The 24621-nt window shown below is 41.9% G+C and overlaps 1 protein-coding gene across 10 annotated transcripts in view; it reads left to right on the top strand.

Moving 5' to 3' along the window:
* Positions 1-12959, top strand: part of LOC105482232 (chromodomain helicase DNA binding protein 7) — a 187697-nt gene extending 174738 nt beyond the window's left edge. For 8 of the 10 annotated variants that reach the window (XM_011742258.3, XM_011742254.3, XM_011742255.3 and 5 more), the window contains 6 exons: positions 1344-1571; positions 1814-2257; positions 6292-6513; positions 7595-7735; positions 7975-8079; positions 10461-12959. In XM_011742258.3, the coding sequence (XP_011740560.1) occupies positions 1344-1571; positions 1814-2257; positions 6292-6513; positions 7595-7735; positions 7975-8079; positions 10461-11381 (2061 nt within the window). In that variant the 3' untranslated portion in view covers positions 11382-12959. The remainder of the gene's footprint in view (positions 1-1343; positions 1572-1813; positions 2258-6291; positions 6514-7594; positions 7736-7974; positions 8080-10460) is intronic. The other 2 variants (XM_011742257.3, XM_011742256.3) reach the window with 2 other exon arrangements.
* Positions 12960-24621: the final 11662 nt, after the last annotated feature.

Here is a 24621-nt window from a genome sequence, read left to right as displayed (position 1 = left end):
AGACTATAGATTTTTCTTACGCTTTTAAAGAATGATCTGAAAAAGCCCAAAGAAAAAAATTGTAGAACACTTTTCTAATAGGATGAGAAATGTGATGTGAAAGAAAGATAATAAGAAATAGAAGTGTTTATATGGATGGATCTTTGGCTCCATGTGGCTTTTAGGTTACTTACCCCTGTTGTCTAGTATAATCTGTGGATTATTACTGTGTTTTAAAAATTTTTTACGTGAAATAAAGCCTTCAGATTTAAGACAACTTTATATTTTTGGAAACCTACCAGCTTCTTGACTTGGGAGAGGGTATACTGTTGACCCATTTGCTCTTAACACATTATGAGATAATTCCAAATGTAGTTATCTGTAACCAAAAGCAAAATGGAAATTACTTTTTTGGCTAAATAGTATAATTTTATAATAATTCCCCGTATAATTTAGGTCTGTTTTTCGGGGTGAGGAAATAATCATCCTAATCACCATAACAGGGCTGTCTGGTTTAAAACAACACAAAAAATGAGCTTCAGTCAGCCTACCCTCAGGCTGGTCTTTCCCAGTATTATTGTTGTTTAAGAAACAAGGTGAAAATTTTGACCAAAGAATGTACTGTCAAAGATATTTTCTTTCCTCTGTCTGTCCCTTTAGTTCCGCTGTTATGCTAACCTCCTTTATTGAGTGTAGGAGGGAGTTTCCCAGATCAGTCAAAGGTTATAGTAGCAGGCACTTTTAATCTAGGGAAACTCAGTCTAAAGCTGTAATTAGAAATTTTTAGTGTACACGCTTCAATGAAATTTGAAGTGATAATAGGTAGGGAATGCAAATTGACATTCATTAGGTGTTCCTAGGTTGGTGCCCATTTCATAATGCTGAACTTTATTAATAGTGACGCTAATGATGTCCCACTTCCTGGGACTGCAATCCAGCCTGTAGATCTGAAGGGCCTGGGCAGCAAGATGCTAATGCAGGGTTTCCATTGTCATCCACTGACGTCCACCAGCAGAGGTCTGTGGAGCTTGTATAAGAGTTACTTTTTAAATATGAAGATATTTTGAAGGTGGTGATTATTTAGTACATTTTTCTGTTTTACGAAGTTCAGTGTTTGTAATTTAAAAATAGCATGTTTTCTGTGTTGAAGCCACCTAGGACCTTCTGCCAGATCAATGCCATTATAGGAGATTTTGTTTATTTACTTTCTTACTTGGTTTCTTGCCTTTTGTTTTCTTTTACTCTTTGTCCTCCAGTTGACTTTTAAACATTTTATGCTCTTTTGCATCTTGATGGATGTATTTATCTAGTAATTTTAACCAGGGCTTTGTTAAAATTTCTTGTGACTTTTCTTCTCCCTCCAGGATAGAGTAATGATAAACCGATTAGACAACATCTGTGAAGCAGTGTTGAAAAGCAAATGGCCAGTAAATAGGCGCCAGATGTTTGATTTCCAAGGCCTCATCCCAGGTTACACACCCACCACAGTGGACAGCCCCTTGCCGAAGAGGAGCTTTGCTGAGCTCTCCATGGTCGGCCAAGCCAGCATTAGTGGGAGTGAGGACCTCACTACTTCTCCTCAGTTATCAAAAGTAAGTTAGAATGGCTTGTTTCTGCAGCTTAAAAGGGAGCCCTCTAAGCCTTAACTGAGTTTGGGAGCTTATATTTCACTGGTCCTGCTTAGAAATAAGATAGCTGCTGTTTCCTCAGCTCTGTGCACCAGTCGTGAATGCTTAGTTCCTTAACCTTCTTGTTCCTTATTTCTAAAACCAGCCCATATAGCCGATACAATTCTGGCTCACTGCAACCCTACTCTGTTGGAATTTTTCAATAGGAAGATGCCCTCAACCTCTCTGTCCCTCGCCAGCGGAGGAGGAGGAGGAGAAAAATCGAAATTGAGGCCGAAAGAGCTGCCAAGAGGCGAAATCTCATGGAGATGGTTGCCCAGCTTCGAGAGTCTCAGGTGGTCTCAGAAAATGGACAAGAAAAAGTTGTAGATTTATCGAAGGCCTCAAGAGAGGCAACAAGCTCTACCTCAAATTTTTCATCTCTTTCTTCAAAGTTTATCTTGCCTAATGTCTCGACACCAGTGTCTGATGCCTTTAAGACTCAAATGGAACTGCTCCAAGCAGGCCTTTCGCGCACACCCACAAGGCATCTCCTTAATGGCTCCCTAGTGGATGGAGAGCCTCCCATGAAGAGGAGGCGGGGAAGGAGGAAAAATGTGGAGGGCCTTGATCTGCTTTTCATGAGCCACAAACGGACGTCATTGAGTGCAGTAAGTCGGGGAGCTTGCCTGCATGGCGATTGCACATGTTGACAGCTGAGGGTCCCGCGATGCTCACGCTGCTGGGCTGTGTTTCTCTCAGCAGCATGGTATGAAAGCCAGCTTCCTCCACTAAAGAAATAGTTTTACAGTGAACAGTCATGATTCTGATCATTGATACAGATCACTTGGCCTGAACGAACTGTAGCTTGAGGATGTATTCTTCCCAAATTCTGATGTGTTGATTGGTCTCAGAAGAACAGCCCAACCCAGAAACATGTTCTTCTGAGCCTAGAATTGTTATCTCTGAATTCTCGAGGTGAAACAAGTTTCTGCTCTTAAAGCTATTGATATGTTTTAGGCCTGGCATTTATTAGAATTAGTATAAATGTTTCGTTTTGGACCTAAGATTTGTGTTAACATAAAAAGCTAGTGACGGCAAATTCTCCTACCTCCGTAAGTATTTTAAAAATCTGAGCTGCATCTTTACTAGAATAGGTTTGAATAGAACATATGAACCAATGGATTTTGACTTTCCCTTTCTCAATTCAGAGGAAATAAATGAATGCATTATAATCAAAATGATTTTCTTTCTTAATCTGCTTCAACTACATCTCACCCAAAAATGTGGTGTCTGACTCACTGATGACCAGAATTTTATCCCAAAGAGCACAGTTACATGCGTTTTTTAAAAAAATGGTTTAGCACTATATATCTTGAACCTATTGACTAGAAGCCCCAGTCACCATAGTGGCTGGAGCTCCGTGTCTGTGTTGTGAAGAGTGGGTGCTCTGGGAAGCCTTCCAGGTACTGGGCCATCCTGGGCCCTTCCTCAAGCAGTGGGACATAGCTTGGGAAATACTGAAATTTGAGATTGAGGGAAGACAGTTGTCTGTTGCAGCATGTTTTTTCTTACTCCATCCCTATTATTATTTGCCCATTTTCTATTTCTTGAACCCAGAGAAAGCTTAATAAGAAGGCAGGATAAGACATGGTTGAGTTGAAGTTCAGAAACGAAAAATAACATTCACTGAAATTTGTTTGCCCTCTGGTGGAGTCTAATTAAAACAGAAGCATTCAGAGTAAATTTTCAAAATTGGACCGGGCACGGTGGCTCACGCCTGTAATCCCAGCACTCTGGGAGGCCGAGGCAGGTAGATCACTTGAGGTCAGGAGTTCAAGACCAGCCTGGCAAAAATGGCAAAACCTTGCCTCTACTCAAATTATAAAAATTAGCCTGGCCTGGTGGCATGTGCCTGTGATCCCAGCTACTCAGGATGCTGAGGCAGGAGAATTGCTTGAACTCGGGAGGTGGAGGTTGCAGTGAGCCACAATCGCGCCACTGTACTCCAGCCTGGGCGACAGAACAAGACTGCGTTTCAAAAAAATAAAAAAAATTTTTTTTCAAAATTGATTACCAATGCACCAGTCATCATAATGGTCACATTTGTTGATGGTATGATTGTTTTCGGAATCCTGTAAAAGTATACTTTGTAATGGACTAGCTGTGACTTATATGTTTTCCGTAAGTTAAAACACCATTTCTAGGGGTATGGCCCTGAAACAGAGTTGTAGCACTAGTGATTAGCCTTTCTGTTTGAAACTACTTCTTTGATAGATTTTGTTGACTGATAAATTCTTTCTCCATAAACTTTAACAAATTAGGAAGTTTCTGCAGCTGACACTTCTTTTTGTTTATTATCATATTCAATATTTGTAGGGTTTTTTGTGTTTTGAAACAGGGTTTGTTTTTGAGACAGGGTCTCACTCTGTCACCCGGGCTGGAGCACAGTGGCACAATCTTGGCTCACTGCAGCCTTCACCTCCCGGGCTCAAGTGATTCTCCCACCTCAGCCTCCCGAGTAGATGGAACTATAGGCGTGTGTTACCATACTCGGCTAATTGTTTTGTATTTTTGGTGGGGACAGGGTTTCACCATGTTGCCCAGGCTGGTCTCGAACTTCTGGGCTCAAGTAATCCACCCACCTCAGCCGCCTGAAGTACTGGGATTACAGGCAATTATGTTCAATATTTGGATCATGACACAGCTTTATCTCTGGACCAGGTGTTAGGAATTAGTAATGCAACCCAGGTGCTTTCTTCTACACACCCTATTTTAAATGTGAGACTGATTTTATTCATTTCACTATTTTAAGTCTTTAAGAATTTGTTGATATTTTTCTGAAGTCACATTTAGAAAGCCTGAGAAAATTCCTAATTGAAGTTAGAGAATGTGTTTTTAAAACTTTTTTTTTTTTAACTGTCACATTTTGAAATGTAGGGATTCCTCATTTGGTGTTGTCGGGGGTGATGTGCATGCACATAAAATACAAGGAAAGCACTGATCGATCTGTAAATAAACCGAGTAGGAAAGAGATGTAAAGGCCAGCAGTGTTACCTGGATGAAAGAGGACAGATCCTAGAATTTAGTATTTTGTCAGCACTCTTAACTGTGCTGCCATGAAAAAGAATGCATTCAGCAACAGTGGACAAGCTGGCACTATTCCCTGTGCCGGCACTGAGAGTCAAAAAACACAGTCCTGACAAGTGCTTGCACTAGAGAATGCAGTGTTTAGGAAGGGGTAACAGATAAATAATAATGTGTCCTGGTTGTGCACGTGTGCCATGACCAAGACATGTCTAGGGTACTTTATGAGCCCAAAGGAAGCCTGGGAGTAGAGGGAAGAGGATATGGGGAGAAACAGATGAAGAAGTTTCCCTATGGATGGCTGTACTTCAGTTAAGTTTTGAAGATCATGCAGGAGTTGGTCATTTTAAAAGGGTTGGCAGAGAACATGTGTAAGAGTAGAGAGTCTCTTGGGTCTGACAAACTGAGGAATTTGCTGAGGAAGTGAGCTTCAGCAGAGATGAGCTTGGAGAGAAAGCAGGATGCAAATCATGGAGGGCTTTGATGCCATTCGGAAGAACTTGGATTTTGTCCTGGAGGTAATAGGAATACAGTTATTGAAAAAAATAGGAGAGTGATGACATAATTTTTTGAACTGGGAAAAGCTGCATTTTAGAAAACTGACTCCAGCATTGTGGTGTGGAGGTTGGATTGAAGACAGGTGGGGTTAGAATCAGGGAGACCATTTAGGAATATTGCAATAACCTGGGTGGGAAGTGACGCAGGCCTGGACCATGGTAGAGCTGTGGGGAAGGAGAAATGGGTGTCTGGAGGTTGAAATAACTGTAGACTTCAGTTAGTGTTGTTCTTTCCAATGTTGCCACACATACCTGAGACAGAATGTCCCACTACCAGCAAAATTATATTGTGCACAGATTGCCAATAAGTTGCATATAAACTGGCTTTTAGAAATTCCTTTAGTATAAATTATCTTCAATTTATTTTGTTAATTAATTAATATCTAAACATTATTAAATAATATCTTTAATTTATTTTGATAAATTAAATTTGTCTTTAATTTAATTTGGGGATCTCCAAGAGAGCTTGAGAGGCCGCCCTTCATGCATATCAGCTCAGACTATACTCCCCATATTGTATTCCCAGTGGCTGGCTTAGGGTTTCAAAGCATGGAACCTTAGTGGACTATACATTTTTTACCTTCTTACTATTCTACAGTGTGAAGAATGATATAAAAGTTTCGTCTTCTAACTTTTTTTTTTTTTTTTTTTTGAGAAAAAGTCTCACTCTATCGCCTAGGCTGGGGTGCAGTGGCGCAATCTCTGCTCACTGCAACCTCTGCCTCCTGAGTTCAAGTGATTCTCCTGCCCCAGCCTCCCAGATAACTGGGATTACAGGCAAGCACCACCATGCCTGGCTATTTTTTGTATTTTTTATAACTCCTGACCTCAGGTGATCCATCCACCTCAGTCTCCCAGAGTGCTGGGATTACAAGCGTGAGCCACTGCACCCAGCCTCTTTTTCTGACTTTTAATAGCTGTTCCCAAACTGACATTGTTTCTAGTAACTATTTTCCCTTTTTGATCAAAGATCCATTCTAGGATAGCATTTTCTTGAAATAGGACATTGTCAGAGGCTCTCTCTTTGTGTGAGAATTCATACCATTGTGAACTTTCTGCAGGAGGATGCTGAGGTGACCAAAGCTTTTGAAGAAGATATAGAGACCCCACCAACAAGAAACATTCCTTCTCCCGGACAGCTGGACCCAGACACACGGATCCCTGTTATCAATCTCGAAGATGGGACAAGGCTGGTGGGGGAAGATGCTCCTAAAAATAAGGATTTAGTTGAATGGCTGAAGCTGCACCCTACTTACACTGTTGATATGCCAAGTTATGTACCAGTGAGTATTGCAGAGTTTAGAGTTGGAAGGAACATTGCAGGCCGGTCCACTTCATTCCCTTACAACATAGAAATCCCTGAAAGCTGGTCCCTCTGCCTTTTCCTTGAATGTTTCCTGGTCTCAAACATTTCCCAGGTCTTTGTTGTTGAATCTTCTTCATTTCAGATACTAGCTTTAGGTCTGTCTTACTGAAGGCAGCCTTATGGTTATTTGAAGATGTGCATTATGCATTTCCTTACTGTTTGCTTCTCCCGTCAAACTCATGTGACTTCTTCAGTTATTCTTTCCATGGCATTGTTTCCAGGCGGTCTTAGTATTGGGGTAACACTCTTGAATGCACTTTCTCTAGTCTCCAGACAAGGCTTCGCCATCCCAGAGTGCTATGAAGCCATTACTTCCAGAGATTTGACCAGTTAGTGCAGCCCAAGATTGTATTAGCTGCTTTTACGGCAACTAACGCTGGTGCCTTATATTAAACATTAGACAGTTCATATCTCCAAATGGTTTGTCACACAAACTGTTTGCTGGCTAGCAATGCAAGTCTTTTGCTTTCCAAATTTATGTGATTGATTTTTAAAAACTTAAATGTGGGGTTTTACATTTTATTTTGTTGTGTTATTTTGTTTGTTCAGCCTAGTGTTCTTGCCACTCAGAATGTACCCCTACCCCCTCACAAGATCTGTCTATTTGTTGGTTAGTTCCCATTACAGACAGTCTCATGTTGTTGATGGGGTATCATCTCTTGTGTTCATTCAAGCCACTAACTAGAAATTAGTAAAAGTACTATAGAAAGCCTCCTTTAAAAATATCACAACTTGGTTAAACATTTAAAGAAAAACTTTAAGTGAGCTTATTGATAGACAAAAGGAAAAGCCAGCACTTACATGTTCCTTAATGGACAGGGGTAAAGAAGGAGTTTTTTCTTTCAAAGAGAAGAATATGGTTTCTAATATTAATAATTAAAATGATTCTTGAAACTTCCATAATAATTGAAGATGATCTGACAGTTTTCTTTGGCATTTATATAGAGAAGACTAAGTACTAAATACCAGTTTTACTAAATATGTTTTTTCTTTTGCAGAAGAATGCAGATGTGCTATTTTCCTCATTTCAGAAACCGAAACAGAAACGACATAGATGTCGAAACCCTAATAAATTGGATATAAACACTTTGACGGGAGAAGAAAGGGTGCCTGTTGTCAATAAACGAAATGGGAAGAAGGTAAACGCTGGGAAAGGGAACTGATCACTATGTGATTTCTTAGCCCAGAAAGAAGTGTTTTATCCTGCCCTCTTCTATAAGGGAAAAGAATCCTGTCTGCCAGATTGCATATGTATATGTGTGTGTGTGTGTGTGTGTGTGTGTGTGTGTGTGTGTATTATAGAAGGAGTAGGGAGTAGATTAACAGAGAGGAGAGGGAAGACTGTGTTTTTAATCATTTGTCAAATGCCTCTACCCAGATGGGTGGAGCTATGGCGCCTCCGATGAAGGATCTACCCAGGTGGCTAGAAGAAAATCCTGAATTTGCAGTTGCTCCAGACTGGACTGATATAGTTAAGCAATCTGTAAGTACAAACTGCATTTCTGTCAAGAAAGGTAGCTATACAAAACTGTTTTCCCGAGTCTTTCTTGTTTTCTGTTGGGCATTAATTATTCAGTTGTAACTTATTCTTAGCTTAAAAGAATTGACATAATACATCATTTTCATACATCATTTCATACATCATTAATATATCATTTCTTACATCAATACATCATTAATCCAAAGTGAATTCATTTGTCAGCTCCAATTTAAAAGGTTTGTATGGAAACATACATTCACAGTCTTGGAGGTAGACTTCTCCAAGGGGAACTGCCCCAGGTAAGTCTACTTAACAGCTCACCTGTGGAATGGGATGTATGGTGGTTGAGATCATTAAGATTAACTGTGATTTCTGATTTAAGAAAAACAACAAAAAAATACAACAGTTCTACCTAAAAGATTTTGTTATTACTAGCTTTTTAAAAGTTCATTCATGACATGCTGATTATTTGTTTTAATTATACATTAAAACTGACTTTTCTTTCAGTGTAACGTTCTGTCAGTCTTAACACACGTGTGAGTTTGTGAACTGACACCTTAGTCAGAATAGGGTTCCATCCCCCTACCCCCTCAAGTTCCCTCATACTGTCCTTTCCCCTACCCCCAGCCCCTGGCTGCCACTGACCTGTTCTCCATCCCTGTCTTTTTGAGAATGTCATAAAATGTAAGCATGAAGGACATAAGTTTGGAAGAACTGAGCAATTTCTTTTGCTCATCATATGGAAGGTCATCGATGGTCACGTGTCACAGTTCGCTCCTTTCTGTTGCCGAGTAGCTCTCTCCATTGCATAGATGTGACACTGCACGGCTTAGCCCTCACACGCTGAAGAACATCTGGGTTATTTCCTGATTTTTGAAACTATGACTAGAGCTGCTATAAGCAATTGTGTACAGGTTTTGGTGTGAACATAAGTTTTCATTTTTCTAGGGTAGATAATAAAATATAATTACATTTTCCATATTTCAAAAATACTTTTTCTCTTACACATATTTGAAATATCCAAAATAACACATTATAGAGGGGATAAAACATCCTGGGTTTATATTATGTTATACTATTTCATAAATTTTCTCCCATACAATATCTTTTTTGTTTGTTTGTTTTTTGAGGCAAGGTCTTTGTCACCCAGACTGGAGTGCAGTGGCAAAATCACAGCTCACTACAGCCTCAACCTCCCAGGCTCAAGCAATCCTCTACCTCAGCCTCCCAAGCAGCTGGGACTACAGGCACACATCACCAAGCTTGGCTAGTTTTTGTATTTTTTGTAGAGAAGGCATTTTGCCACATTGCCCAGGCTGGTCTCGAACTCACCTCAAGCAGTCTGTCTGCCATGACCTCCCAAAGTGCTCAGATTACAGGTGTGAGCCACTGCCCAGCCAAAAATTTTTTTAATTTACAGATATTTAATTGACAAAAATTAACTGATGAATCAAATATATATTCAAGGTGTACAGCATGGTGTTTTTTTCTTTTAAGAGACAGGGTCTTGCTCTGTCACCCAGGCTGGAGTGCAATGGTGTAATCATAGCTCACTTGGCAGCCTCAAACTCCTGGGCTCAAGCAGTCTTCCCATCTCAGCCTCCTGATTAGCCAGGTAGCTGAGATGACAAGCATATGCCACCACACCTGGATAATTTTTTTTAATTTCATAGAGATAGGGTCTTGCTATGTGCCCCAGGCTGGTCTCAGACTCCTGGGCTCAAGAAATCCTCTCTAATCTTGGCCTCCCAAAGTGTCGGGATTACAAGCATGAGCCACGGCACCTGGCTTCAAGTGATGATTTGATATAATTGTACATTATGTACTTTCCTTTATAAAAATGTGTTATGGGTACATAGTAGGTGTATATATAGGGTACATGAGATATTTTTGTACAAGCACACAGTGCATAATAATCACTTTGGGTAGATGAGGTATGCATCACCTCAAGCATTTACCCTTTGTATTACAAACAATGCGATTATACTCTTTTAGTTATTTTAAAACATACAATAAATTATTGTTGACTATGTAGTCACCCTGTTGTTACCGAAAACTAGATCTTACTCATCCTGTCTAACTTTATTTTTGTACCCCATCATGTACTTCCTGATGTATGATTTCTTGAGTTAGTTATGGATGCAGCTAACTTGACATTTACCTCACTGATGAGTAGCCTTGAGCAATTTTTCTGCAGTTCAGCAAGCTAACATAATAATAAAAACAAGTTTTGCTGTCATTAAGTTTTATCATTGAGCTGTTAGAAGGGAAGAACTACTTAGGTCTTTCTATTTGGAATGGCAGGTTCACCACAGAGGCTCACATTGAGATCAAGTTGTCTTCGGCAGCCTTTATAGCCATTGTTTGCCTCCCCTCTCCTCCAGGGTTTTGTTCCCGAGTCGATGTTTGACCGCCTTCTCACTGGGCCTGTGGTGCGGGGAGAGGGAGCGAGCAGAAGAGGAAGAAGGCCCAAAAGTGAGATCGCCAGAGCAGCCGCGGCCGCTGCTGCTGTGGCCTCCACGTCAGGGATCAACCCTTTGCTGGTGAACAGCCTGTTTGCTGGAATGGACCTGACGAGCCTTCAGAATCTCCAGAATCTCCAGTCGCTCCAGCTGGCAGGCCTCATGGGCTTCCCTCCAGGACTGGCAACAGCTGCCACCGCCGGAGGCGATGCGAAGAACCCTGCTGCTGTGCTGCCCCTGATGCTGCCAGGAATGGCGGGCCTGCCCAACGTGTTTGGCTTGGGCGGGCTGTTGAATAACCCTCTGTCAGCTGCTACTGGAAACACCACTACTGCTTCTAGTCAAGGAGAACCGGAAGACAGCACTTCAAAAGGAGAGGAGAAAGGAAATGAGAATGAAGACGAGAACAAAGACTCTGAGAAAAGCACAGATGCTGTTTCGGCTGCTGACTCTGCGAATGGATCTGTTGGTGCTGCTACTGCCCCGGCCGGATTGCCCTCAAACCCACTAGCCTTCAACCCTTTCCTCCTGTCCACCATGGCCCCAGGCCTCTTCTACCCATCCATGTTTCTACCTCCAGGACTGGGGGGATTGACGCTGCCTGGGTTCCCAGCATTGGCAGGACTTCAGAATGCCGTGGGCTCAAGCGAAGAAAAGGCTGCTGCTGACAAGGCCGAGGGAGGACCCTTTAAAGATGGAGAGACCCTTGGAGGCAGCGATGCCGAGGAGAGCCTGGATAAGACTGCAGAGTCCTCCCTCTTAGAAGACGAAATAGCACAGGGTGAAGAGCTAGACTCACTTGATGGGGGGGACGAAATAGAAAACAATGAAAATGATGAATAACCAGTACCAGTTCCAGTTCAAGTGTTTAAAACTTTTGACAAGTGGTAGTCCTACTGTTTACACTCACAGTTAATGTTCATACCTAGTTTTATAAGCTGTTCTGTAACATAGTGTAGCAAAAAAAAAAAAAAGTTCAAGTCATGTTATACAGGTGTGTCAAAAGGTATCTTGGTCATTAAGTATTGTGCAGTGCATTATTTATTATCCCTAGGAGAGATGAAATTTGAGAGGTGATCATGTCTTTTTAAGGAAACTTACATAATGCTCTGCTTTTTTTTTTTCTCTTGGTACCATTGGTATTATAATAAAGAGCAATTTGTAACTGAGGGGCACTAATGGAAGAAGGTGCTGCTCAAAGGAAGTATGAAGTTATATATTTAATTTTTTAATTTTAATTTTTAATTTTTTTGCTGTGAAGGTCAAGCTGAAATTTACCATACATATCATCCTTGCTCATTTGTTTCCCTTTTTGACTGTATGGGGTTCCCACACTCGCGCATCCACACACATCCACCCACTCTGACAATCTCCACGCTAGTGTGAACGCCTCTGTCCCGAGGCGCAGCAATAATAAGGCAGCTGTTGAATGTGAAGGGTCCCTTTGGAAAACTCACCTACTGGGAGGGTTCTTGCCAGACAGAACTACAGTTCCATTGTCTTGTGGTCTTGTAATGCACTGGTAAAAACAAAATAAATAGATGAATAAATAAAGAGTGAGAGAAGAGAGAATCAGGTACCTTTTTTAAATTAAAGGACTTTGTTACTTTAGCCACAAAGCTAAAACAGCATTACCTCAGCTCTAAACTAGCCTTGAAGTTTACAGACATGACTTTGTAAATGTATTGTTTTTCTTTGTTGTGATGTCCTTTTATTTTTTTCTTGGAAAACTGCTATCATGTAAGATAAAATGTAAATTGCTGCCAACTGTAGTAATGATGCTTTTAATAAAAGTGACCCATGATATGCAGAGATGTAATTATAGAATGTAGTATATAGGGAAACTGGTGTTCACTCTATTTTTTGTATTCGCAATAGATGCAAATACAGCATTCTGGCTTTTGTAGTTTCTTGATATATCCTCTTATACTAGATTAGCTTTTAGTAATACACTAAACTGTCTCCAAGACTAGACAGGAAAGAAAACCTTGAATTACTCTCACATAATTCCACTCCAGATATCTCAACAGAAATGCATACAAAAAGCTCCTATTACTCCCTCAAAAGGGCATCTGAGACTGAGAATACTTAGAAATGTGTGCAGCGTGTGATAATGTGGTACACTGAAGAACAAAAGGGCAAAAGAAAAATGAGGCTTTAATAGGCACAATATCTAGGTCATTTATCCTTGGTTAATGGGTAGAAAAACACAATGCAGTAGTGTCAGCAAGGGACACAAAGGCACTCTGGTGTCCTGCAGACCAGCGCTCGATGCCAGGAACCAGTGTGTGGAAAAACCCATGTGGAATTGAAACAGACCGACTTAAGCACGCACGCGCGCACGCACGGTCTCAGGAGCTACTGATTTGTGGACCCCTTTTCGACCTTTGATATTTAAAGTAAAATATAATTTGAGATCTACTGTTTTCACCTTTTTATGTCACCTGAACCAACACAAAGCCATATTTTCATCCAGTTAAAAAGCAGAGGAAGGGATGTGGACGAGAGTGTTTTGTGTGTGTTGCCTTCCTCCACACCCTCCCCCCAGGACGTCCGCACACAGTCCACCCCCAGCCAGTGTGCTGCCAGACAGGTGGTCCAAATTCCTCCCAGACAATGAGATTCAGTTCATTTATGCCCCTTAATGATTCTGGGAAAGGAACAACGTGAACCGTCCACCTTACAGATCCTGTGATGGCTTTTATTTATCATCACCGTTGTCTGCTGAAAGTGAATGGGCTGTGCACATTGGAGGAAAGTGCCTTGAAGAGAATATTTTTTGAAAGGGAATTATTCAAACACCGAAAAGTAAAAACTAGATCTGCCTAAAGTATAGGGAATTTAAGTATTTAAGTAACAAAGATGTTAGCAGGGAGAATTTGCTTAATAAAATGAGTCATTAAAGGGTGTTTTTTAAAAGTTCTTTGTAGTATTGGAAATTTTCCTATGAGCCTCTGTAAATAGAGAATATAACGTGACACTGTTAGAATAAGATTTGAAGAGCATTGATGATCTTCAAAGCAAAGCCATCAGTTGCTCATGGCCAGAGGACCCCTGAGTTGATGGGGCTCACTGGCTTGTTATGTGCGCCTTCCAGCATCTGTTGACATGGCTTTAATGTCATTCACATTTTCATATTGGAAAATGCATTTTGTTCTTCCAGTGAAATTCATTCTTGGTAGTAGATCTTGAATCTACCTAAGTTAGAAGCATTTTATTTTTGTTGTTTTTAGGCGGAGTCTCACTGTCGCCCAGGCTGGAGTGCAGTGGTGTGATCTCGGCTCACTGCAGGCTCCGTCTCCTGCGTTCACGCCATTCTCCTGTCTCAGCCTCCCTAGTAGCTGGGACTACAGGCGCCTGCCACCATGCTCAGCTAATTTTTTTGTATTTTTAGTAGAGACGGGATTTCACCGTGTTAGCCAGGATGGTCTGGATCTCCTGACCCTTGTGATCCGCCTGCCTCGGCCTCCCAAAGTGCTGGAATTACAGGCATGAGTAAGAAGTATTTTCAATTCAGTGAGATACTAATGGGTGTGATGGTGTGCCTAGCGTGGAGGAAGCACTGAGCTGCCAAGGGTTCTCCTGGCATTGCTCCCTGATGGAAGTGCTGTTCTTCCCTGAGGAGGCTGAGGCCTGGGAGTTGGTATCACTGCCAGCAGTTAAGTGCAGGAGCAGGACTTGAACTCAGGCCGTCTGACTGCAGAAGCCTGTGTATATGCTCCTAAAACACTGCACTTTTAGGTCTCTGAAAGAAAATCATGACAAAAGGATGACTGAAAGTTTGCTGTTTTTCCCCCTTCATAACATCTTAAGTTTGAGGTTGGGAATTAAGAGAAAGTCTTGAATTAGAGCCTTAACTCTGGCTAAGGAAATGAATCCCACCTACCTCATTTAAATTTGGATTTATTTTGCCCCACAAATACTTCTATTTTATAAAGAAATCAAGTCTTTAAAAAGAATTTGTCCAAATAAGTTACTGAGATAGTAAATTGCTAGCCTGGTATTTGAACCCTGATTGATCTAACTCCAAAGCCCAGGCTCCTAAGCACTGTGCTAGTGTAATTAACATTCATCAGCAACATTGGGTGCTGTGTGCTAGAGGCTGTGCTGGGAATATAGAAATGAAAGCAAACAGACTAGTCCCCTGCCGTCATGCAGCTTATATCCTAGTACGAAGAGATGGATAACAGAATACAAATAAAATGTTTGCAGAGCAAGGAAGACTTAAATAAGGTGATAGGATGGCCAGGAAAGAGCTCTCTATGGAGGAGACAGCTCACGCCTGAGTGATGAGCAGTAGGCAGACTGAGATGTAGTTGGAGAATGGTCCAGACTAAAGGAATGACAAATGCAAAGACCTTGAGTTGGTAATGAGCTTGGAATAAGGAGTGGAGAGGCCATCTGCTTTGAAAACTTGGGAGGCGTGGTCAGATTACATAGGGCCTGGATGGCCCTGGTGGAGGATTTGGGTTTCATGCTAAGTGCTGTAGAAAGTCTTCTGAAGGTTTTATGCAGAAAAAAATGGTCATTTTCTTGTTTTTGAAAGATCATTATGTCTGCAGTTCAAAAAACTCCCTTGTAAAGGGGAGTCAGGAATTCCAGTTGTGAGATGGCTGTAGCAGCCTTGGGTCAAGGTAGTGGGCAGTAATGGAGAATGAAAGCCGTGGATGGACTTGGGATATGTTTTGAAGAGGTAGACCCTCCAATTTAAATGAACTTCTCAGTGAATAATTTGTATTCTTCAGGACTACTACTAAAAACTAACAGATAAAGAACGTTCACCATGCTGTTTTTTTAAAATAAGAATGTTGTGATTACTGTTAGAAGAAGATACTGGGAAAAGAAATTTTTCCATCATGTCTGTTACAAAATTTTCTTTTTAGTTCAATGAAAATTATTTGTTAATTATCTGTGGGAAGAGTTTTTAGAAATTACTTCTGACAGAGGAGGTGAGAATGAGTGTTGTTGAAGCAATGTGTGTTACAGCAAACATCTCTGTGTCTCTAGGGCCATCAATAAATTTAAATTAGGAAGCAAAACAATGTAAATGACTTCTAACAAGCACTTAAAAGTTAGAATACATCTTATTCATTCAACTTGGCTCTCTAATGAGCAATTTTATGTTTTCTTAAGCACAGGTAAGATTTACCACAGTTTTACAGATGTAGTAAAATAAGCTACATTTGGCAAAATAGATGAATAAATTACCTTCTGAAATATTTTACCTAATGTAAGACTCTAAGCATTTCACCACTGAGATTTTTGGCAGAGGAGCCGCTTAATTTGAAGATTTTCTGGTAAGGGTTAGGATGATCGTTTTCTAAGTATTATAAGTTATTTTTTGCAGTGCAACATAGCGCCACCGTCCCGATAGATCTATTGGTCTATAAACCTTGTTTTGGATCTACAGATGTAGAGTTGAATTTTAATTTGGATCTCCTTAATCAAATGTGTACTATGTAATTTAAATGAAATTAAAGAATAAGGTAGTGAAAAAATTTCAAATATTTTTACATCTAATATCTTTACTTTCAGAACTATTTACTCTTTTTTTTTTTTTTTAAATGGTGTCTTGCTCTGTCACCCAGGCTGGAGAGCAGTGGTATGACCTCGGCTCACTGCAACCTTCGCCTTCCGTGTTCAAGATTCTCCTGCTTCAGCCTCCTGAATAGCGGGGCCTATAGGCATCTGCCACCATGCCCGGCTAATTTTTGTATGTTTAGTAGAGATGAGATTTCACCATGTTTGCCAGACTGGTCTCAAACTCCTGACCTCAAGTGATCTGCCTGCCTCAGTTCCCAAAGTGCTGGGCTTACAGGCGTGAGCCACCGCGCCCGGCAGAATGATTTACTCTAAAAATGTGTTTAGCTCCTAAGCAGGTTGAAATATTCTTCACTTGAACAAAGATGGCAGAATCCCATTTCACATGTTTGCAGGCATGCTACTTAAGTGTGCTGGTGCCTCTCCACAGTTGGATCGTGCTGTGAGCCTTCCCTTCTCATGAGGTCCTTCCTGGGCTCCAAGACAAATGTCATGATAAATTTGGAGTTGTAGCTAAAGGACAGCCTAATAGTTTTCTAATGTATAATAAATAGTAGCACTAAGTCAAAATACTGCTTAGGAATCACTTTATACTCCAGGTGGCTTCCTCCATTGTCCCCTTGCCGCCTCTGCATTTTGATCTGAAAGCTCGATTTCAAGATTACAAATGAGAGAAACCTGATTCTCTTCTGTGACAGGAGCCAGGTACTGCAATGGTTTGCAATCCAAAACCTCATAATTGTCAGCCTCAGTTCAAGAGACATCAACTTGGTTATAGGCTGGATGACTGAAACCTAAGCAGGCTGTAAATTTAATAGTTTAAGGGAGTGCACATGACAGTTTGGAAAACTCATCCTGTTTGACATGTTTCACCATGTTTCCCTAGGAATTGGGAAGCTCAACATTTCAGAATTCAACATTTGTGTTTGTTAATAGGCACTGGTGAGTTCATCCACACCACACCCTGGTAAGTTAGGCCGGTCTTGTTGCCACCACCCCTTCACCAGGTGAGGCAGGGTCATTTGCCCAAGGCCGAGTAGTACACAAGTGTGGTGGCCAGAACTAGAATTCAGACTTTTCCAGCGAATGTGGTGGCTAGCTGTGGCCCATCTGTTTTAGGATAAACCCATCATCAATGTTAATTCAGGTCCAGGATCTTAAACAAAAACCTAAAATAGATCAAGCTACAAGGTATTTTAATAAACAACTGATGGTGTGATCTGAAGAACAAATCAGAAAGTTCCAGAATCTCATGCTGCATCACAGAAGTGATTATTGAAGAATGCCTGAAAGATGCTCAAGTAAAAAAAAAAAAAAAAAATTAACAGGCAGGCTTTATATCCATGCTGAGTTAATGATATGATCTATGCAACCAACAATCTGAATATTTCTGCACGTTACTGAGGATATTCTCTAGGATTTCTGGATAGTGAATATTGCCCTTTCTTCTACCTTGTATCTGAATGGCCCTAAAAGCCAGCCCCAGCTTGTAGAAATTGAGATGACAAAGTCTGGAACCTATGGTTCCTACAAGGATGGAAAATAGCCCCAGCAGAACAGTGTTGCTTCATCTGTCCCCACCCACGGGGCTTTCCTAGGCTATTGTAGCTCTCACAGCGGATTTGCATATCTGTAGCTGCAGAGCGAATGTTCTCTCTCTAGGCTCAGGGGGCCCTGCAAGGCAGCTCCATGGTCCTTTCCATCTTATTGTGAGAGTTGGTGGAAAATGAGAGGCGGCCATTGTGTCTGACTGCGGAGGCATTGTTCTTCCCCCGAGGAGGCTGGCCTGTTTCTCAGCTCCCGGTTTCTGCTCCTCCAGCCATGGCTAGCTTCTGAGGAACAGCTGGACTGACTCAGAATTGCCCCAAGGGTTACTTAAAACCATGAAAAAAATTTTACTCTCCAAAACATAAAGTTACAAACTGCCCCCCGCAAACTCCTTTTCTTGGGAGTCCCAGTTTGCATAGAACCTGTGTGTTCTGTTAGTAACACAGCCGTGGCAACTCAATGACAAAGTGCTGGCTTGCCCATCAGCCCCCAGCCTCTAGTCCCCTTTGTGAAAAGAATTTCATTGACCATCAGAATACGTGGTGATGGCAGTGGGGGATAAAATTAAAGCAGAAAATGTCCCTTTACATTTCAACCATAAAACCATCTGTTGCTGAGGACTGTGCAGGTATCAATTGTTTATGATCATTAAAATCTTGCTGTTGGGGATAGTAACTACAAAAACCTGAATATTGTTTACAATGTGGATGTCGGGGAAACCAAAGCTTTTTGTATTTATGTTGCTTTCTTATGTGTTTGGGGGCAGGCCAAATGAGCAAAACAACAGTGGCCTTCCAAGGTGTATAAGCCTAGGAGAACATGCTGTGAAATATATGCAAGAAGAAGAGCAACTTTGAGAATCACTTGGTGTTTCTTGTATTTGGAGCTCAAATGACTAAATGGCCAAAATGTCATCTCCAGCTGACATGCTTCCAGCATGCCTGTGCTGGTCAGAAAGCTTACCCAAATTAGTTTACAATTTTATTTTGTACTACGATATACCCGCTTCTGGACACGCATCTGCAGATTTTAGGTGCATGCTGATCTGGCACATTTATTCTCATGGATTGTATGTACAGGGCTTGATGTGCTCCCTGCCTTCAAGGAGATGCTGAAATCCACAACAACTTGAAGGGTTAGACAAACTTACTGTTTTAATAGCTGTTACAGGTACAAATTATCCTAGCCACTTGATTGTCAGCTGTGGCTAAATGTGTTGAATAATGAGGAAGGTACTGAGCCCAGAGACCCTGGGAGAGGACATGTGGATTTGATCGGTTGTCCTTGCTCCTTGTAATTTTAGCTTCCTGCACCAGATCACTATCCAGAACAGGAACAGCTTTAAACTAATCTTGTTTTGCTTTAAGTGTAAACCATCTAGGCTTCTGAATTATTGCAAAAAAGAAAAAAGTTTAGTAACTTCAGTTAAATTTCTAAGACTCACATCTCTCCTGCATCAACATGATCATGATATTCCCCTTCTCTTAGGTGCTGCCGATGGTGACCTAAAAACGGAGGCAGCAATGCCCTGAGGATGGCTTCCTGTTGCTGGTGTCCACAAGGTGATTTCCTTCTGTAGCTAGACATTCTTGCTTGATGGACTAAATGCAGCCATGTTTTGCTTTCGGCCTTTCCACATTGAGTCTCCGCTGTCTTAGGGACAAATGTCATGGAGTCTTTTTGTGTATTAAGGACACTTTCTTTTGAAAGCCATGCCAGGGTTATGCTAAACAAAGGGAATAATAGGTAACATTCTCGTCCTTAAGTAGCAACCAATTGGGAAGTATTTAATGTGCAATTGGAGGGGCGTGTTGGAGGGTAAGGGTGAGAGAAAAAGCATATAATCAGGGTTCTTCCAGGGCCTAAGAGTGTTGCTGAGGTAGGTAATATAAACAACAGATCTGCCCATGCTTTGCAGATTTCAGGGCATTTATCCATGCATTGTCTCAATGGATACAACTTTGAAATAGGCCAGTTGTGACTTTAGAGATTACAGAAATAAGGTTCCGTGATGCAAGGTTAGCAAGTGGTTTAGTTGAATCTTGCAGGCAGGTCTTTGGACTCCAGATCACATAGTGTGGTTTCTCTACCACATAATGACAGCAACCAGGTACCTCCCACCACACACACACAGTGGCAGTGCCGTAGAGCAAGTTCGTCTCTGAGTCTCACCTTCCTCATTTGTAAATTTGGAAGCATAATAATGATAATGCCTTCCTTCTAGTGTTGTGTGAGGATTAGAAATCCCGAATATGGCCGGGCGTGGTGGCTCACACCTGTAATCCCAGCACTTTGGGAAGCTGAGGCAGATGGATCACCTGAGGTCAGGAGTTTGAGACCAGCTTGGCCAACTTGATGAAACCCCGTCTCTACTAAAAATACAAAAAATTAGCCAGGCATGGTGGCAGACACTTGTAATCCTAACTACCTGGGAGGCTAAGGTGGAAGAATTGCTTGAACCGGGGAGGTGGAAGCTGCAGTGAGCTGAGATCGTGCCACTGCACTCCAGCCTGAGCAACAGAGCAAGACTCTGTCTTGAAAAAATAAAAAAAGAAAAGAAATCCTGAATATGCAAAGTTCTTAGCGTCTGGCACTGAACTGGCACTCAATAAATGATCACTTTAAAAACTTCGCATCATTTGACAAATTCTAAAGAAGTGGTACAGGAGAGTAAAGCCTAAAAACACTGAGCAAATGGCCGGAGTGGTTTTGGCTTATAAGGAGTGTTCTATAGAAATGAGGCTTCTGCCTGTCCTGAAACACGCAGTTCTTGGCTGACGACAGCAGTGCAGACTTGAGCTTGGAGTGGGTGGGAAGAGGTAAGGCTTCTAGAAAGTCAGTTCTCAAACACCAGTGAGCAATACAAGTAGCCCTGGGGCCTCGTACACTTCCAGATTTGGATGAAAATTGTTTTTAAAGCTTCCCAATACTCTTATTCCAATACATTCTAATATTTTCTGTTGTATTCTATTTCATTAGAATAAGTAAATAAGAGATCATTCTCCTCTAAACTGACTTAATGATGCAGTAGTGGTTAGTTGCCTGCACTTTGAAAAATCCTGCTGTAAAACAAGGGTTCTTAACCTGGGTCCGTGGATGGGCTTTGTGGGAGGGGATGTGGATGGCCCTAAATCCCCTGAATTTGGATGCATAGTTATGTGTGCATGTATTTTTCTAGAGAGAGGGTCCCTAAATTTCGTTTGGGCCTCAAAGCACCTGTGACGTCCTTTGTGAGAGGATAATAAGAGAGCCAGAAAAGCAGCTTTGAGTGATTGGGGATTACTTTTAATGCCACTTCAGAAATGGAAAACTGATGAAAAACCAATCCCTGAAGAGGAGAAACCACAGGCAAATGGAACATTCCCTGCAAAATGCCTCCTGCCCAGGGGACTCTTTTCCCGCTTGTGTGACAGCCAGCAGTTGGGACAGCCTCCTTTTACTTCTGCACCAAGTGGGGATGGTAATACCACCTTCCGTGCAGGCCAGTTTTGAAGACTGAATGAGATAATGCCTGTAGAACTACTTAGACTGGTACAAAATAAACACGTTCACAATGTCAACTATTGTGCATGCTGTCCCTGAATGGTGACAGTACCACAGAGAGTGTTGCCCCATTGTATCTGTCCAGTGCTTTGTGTGTGTTTGTTTTTAGTGGAATGAATTCTTTTCCTCATTCATGAGCATAGAGGCTGATAGAATTTCTAGGCAATCTGAATTACCTTGAGGTCCCTCCCCTAGGCCCTCACACAAAGCCAGAAGACAGAAATTAGTCCTTTCTCCCTGTCTGGCTTCTGGAAGCTGGCCATAGGGCCTGACTGGCATCCCTGCCAAGCTAACACAGGTTCCTGGGTGGCCAAGGTGTGCCCGCCCCTGCCAGATGGCAAACAGTGCCCACGGCTGCCACGCCCTCAGCCCCAGCACACTCAGGACCACGCTCTTGTTGTTACTCACCCTTCAGTCAAAAAATCAAACAAAACACAACGGGCCCTGGAGAGCTGTCCTCAGCTTTCCTCCTTCCCAGGAGGAGGCAAAGGTGAAAGGAAAAAGGGTTTCTGCATAAGGTGCCCACCTTTGGGGAGTCTGAATTTCTGCCCTCTTATTTTATTAATATCATTTGATGCTATGCTGTTCAGTCGTGAAGGCCAGGGCTCCACACAGCAGTGACGCCTCTGGGTCCCGCGGTGGGTGGAAAGGGCGGACTGCGGCCGCGCTGGGCACAGGTGCGCGATGGATGGGGCTGCACGGTGGGCATGGAGCGCCTCTGCGGGAAACTAGCTCTTCCTTCCCAAACTCAGTTTTAAAGGGCACAGCAAGTGAGGTGCTGCTGGTTTTAACAGCTCGCGTCAGGTAAAGAATGAAGATCAATGCACGTACAGCGACTGAGGCTGTTTGTTTCTAATTGGTGTTTTTGTAAGTAGGGTTCTCACCAGAAGAAGGCACATGTGTGAGGGAGTGGACTGTGTCCTCCCCAGATGAACGCGCTGAAACCACAGCCCCAGCGCCTCAGGATGGGACTGCATTTAGAGACAGAGCCTTTAAGAGGGGATTAATGGAAAATGAGTTCGTATGGATGGGTCCTGCTCCAACCTGACTGGTGTCTATAAGAAGAGGAGATTAGGACACAGGCAGAGACGGAGGGAAGACCTCCTGAGGGCACGGGAAGAAGGCGGCCATCTACAAGCCCAGGAGAGAGGCCCCCAAGAAGCCAACCCTGCTGACCTCTTGATCTTGGACTTCCAGCCTCCAGAACGGTGAGAAAAGAGATGTCTGTTGTTTCAGCCACCCAGTCTGTGGTACCTGGTTATGGCAGCCCCAGCAAACTAATAAACTGTGTCTTTCATGAACTCATATAGCAACAGTTTACAAGCCTGGCCAACCCCATCAGAAAACGAAAAAGAAACCACCAGGTGAAGTGAAAGCAGTTCCGGTGGTGCGGCCGTTCACTCAGCGCTGTGCTGTGATCCACTAGATGGGCTCAGGCTGACGGGAGTCTGGTTGAGTCCTGCTCAGCCAATGGCAGGTTGTGTGCCACAGGCGAGCTACGTCATTTCTCTGGACCTGTTTCCCCAGATGACTGGTCGCAATAATGAGGACGAGGCGGATGGTGGTGGGGATGGATGCTAGAGCCCATTTCAGAAGGCTGCAGTGAGGATTCCACCAGTTCACATGCATCAGGCACTGAGCCCTGAACCGCACCTAATAAACACTCTCCCAGCTATCAGTATTACAAACCTGAGAACTGGGGCCACATCAGGGACCTCCTCCTTTCCAGATGTGCGACCTTGATTGAAACTCACCAGTTCCCTGGGGTTGCTCCATTTGCACAGTGAGGGCCTCAGTGACACTTGGGGACCCTTTTGGCTCTAACATTTTATCATTCTAATAATTGTTGATATGATGAGCCATTCTTTGCAAGGAGTAGGGCAACATTTTGGTGAGTTGTGAGAAACATAATATTTTGGGTTTTTTTTCTACCCTATGTGTTCATGGTTGACAAACTCAAGTAAATAGGGATGACTTTAGGGAATGTCTTCCAGATAATTCCCCCCTTTAAAAAAAATCTGTACCCTTGGATTCTCTAAGTATTAACAAAAAAGGGAAAAAAAAAGGCAAACTTCTACTTTTAAGCAGTGCAAAGTGACTGCAGTAAATCTATTTAGGTATCATCATGTTTGACTTTAAGAAAATGGCTGAGCTATGGGCAAGGTAATTCAAGAAGATATAAATGGCTGCATTATAATAAGCAGACACCTATTTTAAGCATGATCTATGTTTTTGAGAAAATTCATTACAATAAGTCTTACAATACCAACCTCTTCAATGAATTTTTCATGTCTGCATACCAAGATATATATAAAACGATCGTAATCATGTACCTTTGGGGCAATGCTGAGCGCCAGCTGTTTCAGGCATGATTTATAGGTTGCCACGCTCAAGGTTAATAATCAGGAGAAACAGGTTACAGTATGCAATGTATTTGTGTCAGGTTAGAAGTTCAGTTAGTAAGATAGCATGTTATGAGGAAGCACACACTTTTAATTATTTTCTAACTGCCCCCCACCTACATTTTTCTGCAATAAACTAAAAGTAAATTATGTTTTGCATGGGGACACCTCTGGTAAGCGCATTTTCTGGCTACTGTTGGCTTTATTTAAAGGGAAACCACAGATAGGAATTATTAGCTGTACATATGAAAACACAGCTTGATGGTACTTAAACATCTGTGCAATGGGCCTACGTAGAAGGTATGATGGAGCTTTATAAACATCAAGCTAATTATGCCCTTACTGAATTGCAGCATTTTGCCGCTAGCAGAATTTCTAACAGGATTTTCAGAGATGTGGTATATACAAGCCACAAGCTTATCTCCAAAAGCACTAAAATGGAAGCTGCCTTTCTTTGGAGACAAAATTATTGCATCAGCTTCATTAAAATCTCAGAAATGTTCCCTTTTAAAGTAAGGCAAAAATGCATCCTGTTGACCTAGGAAACTTTTTTTTGTAATAAAGAGAAAATTTTTTTTTGTTCATACAGAGTTTAGTTCATTGTGCTCCTCGCTCATCATTGGTCTGCACGCATGCCATCTCTCTCCTGTGTCCTTTGTTTCTTTCTTCTCTCTTACCCCAGGTGTTGTTCCTCAGCACCCACCCACCCAGCCACCCAGAAGCCAGATTTCTAGTGTGTTCATTACATATGTATGCATTTATTTTTGCTAGTATTTTTTCAAAATATGTCGTGTTTGTATGTGTGTGTATATACATATATATTTAATTATGTAAATGGTATCTTGTTACGTATCTCATTCTATTTTTTAAACTTGTGCAAGTTCATCTTAACACTCTGTTGAAGTCTAATTGGCATACATTATATCGACCGGTTTAGATAACTTTTGACACCTGTGAAGCATCACAACAATCAAGATAACGAACATACCTGTCTCCCACTAAGGTTTCCTCATGTTTCTGTTACTGTTACCCTCTACCCTCCCCTACCC

Source organism: Macaca nemestrina, chromosome 8 (genome assembly GCF_043159975.1).
Source record: "Macaca nemestrina isolate mMacNem1 chromosome 8, mMacNem.hap1, whole genome shotgun sequence".
Classification (NCBI taxonomy): Eukaryota; Metazoa; Chordata; class Mammalia; order Primates; family Cercopithecidae; genus Macaca; species Macaca nemestrina.
Note: the sequence above shows the minus strand (reverse complement) of the source record. Positions and strands in the feature narration are given on the sequence as shown.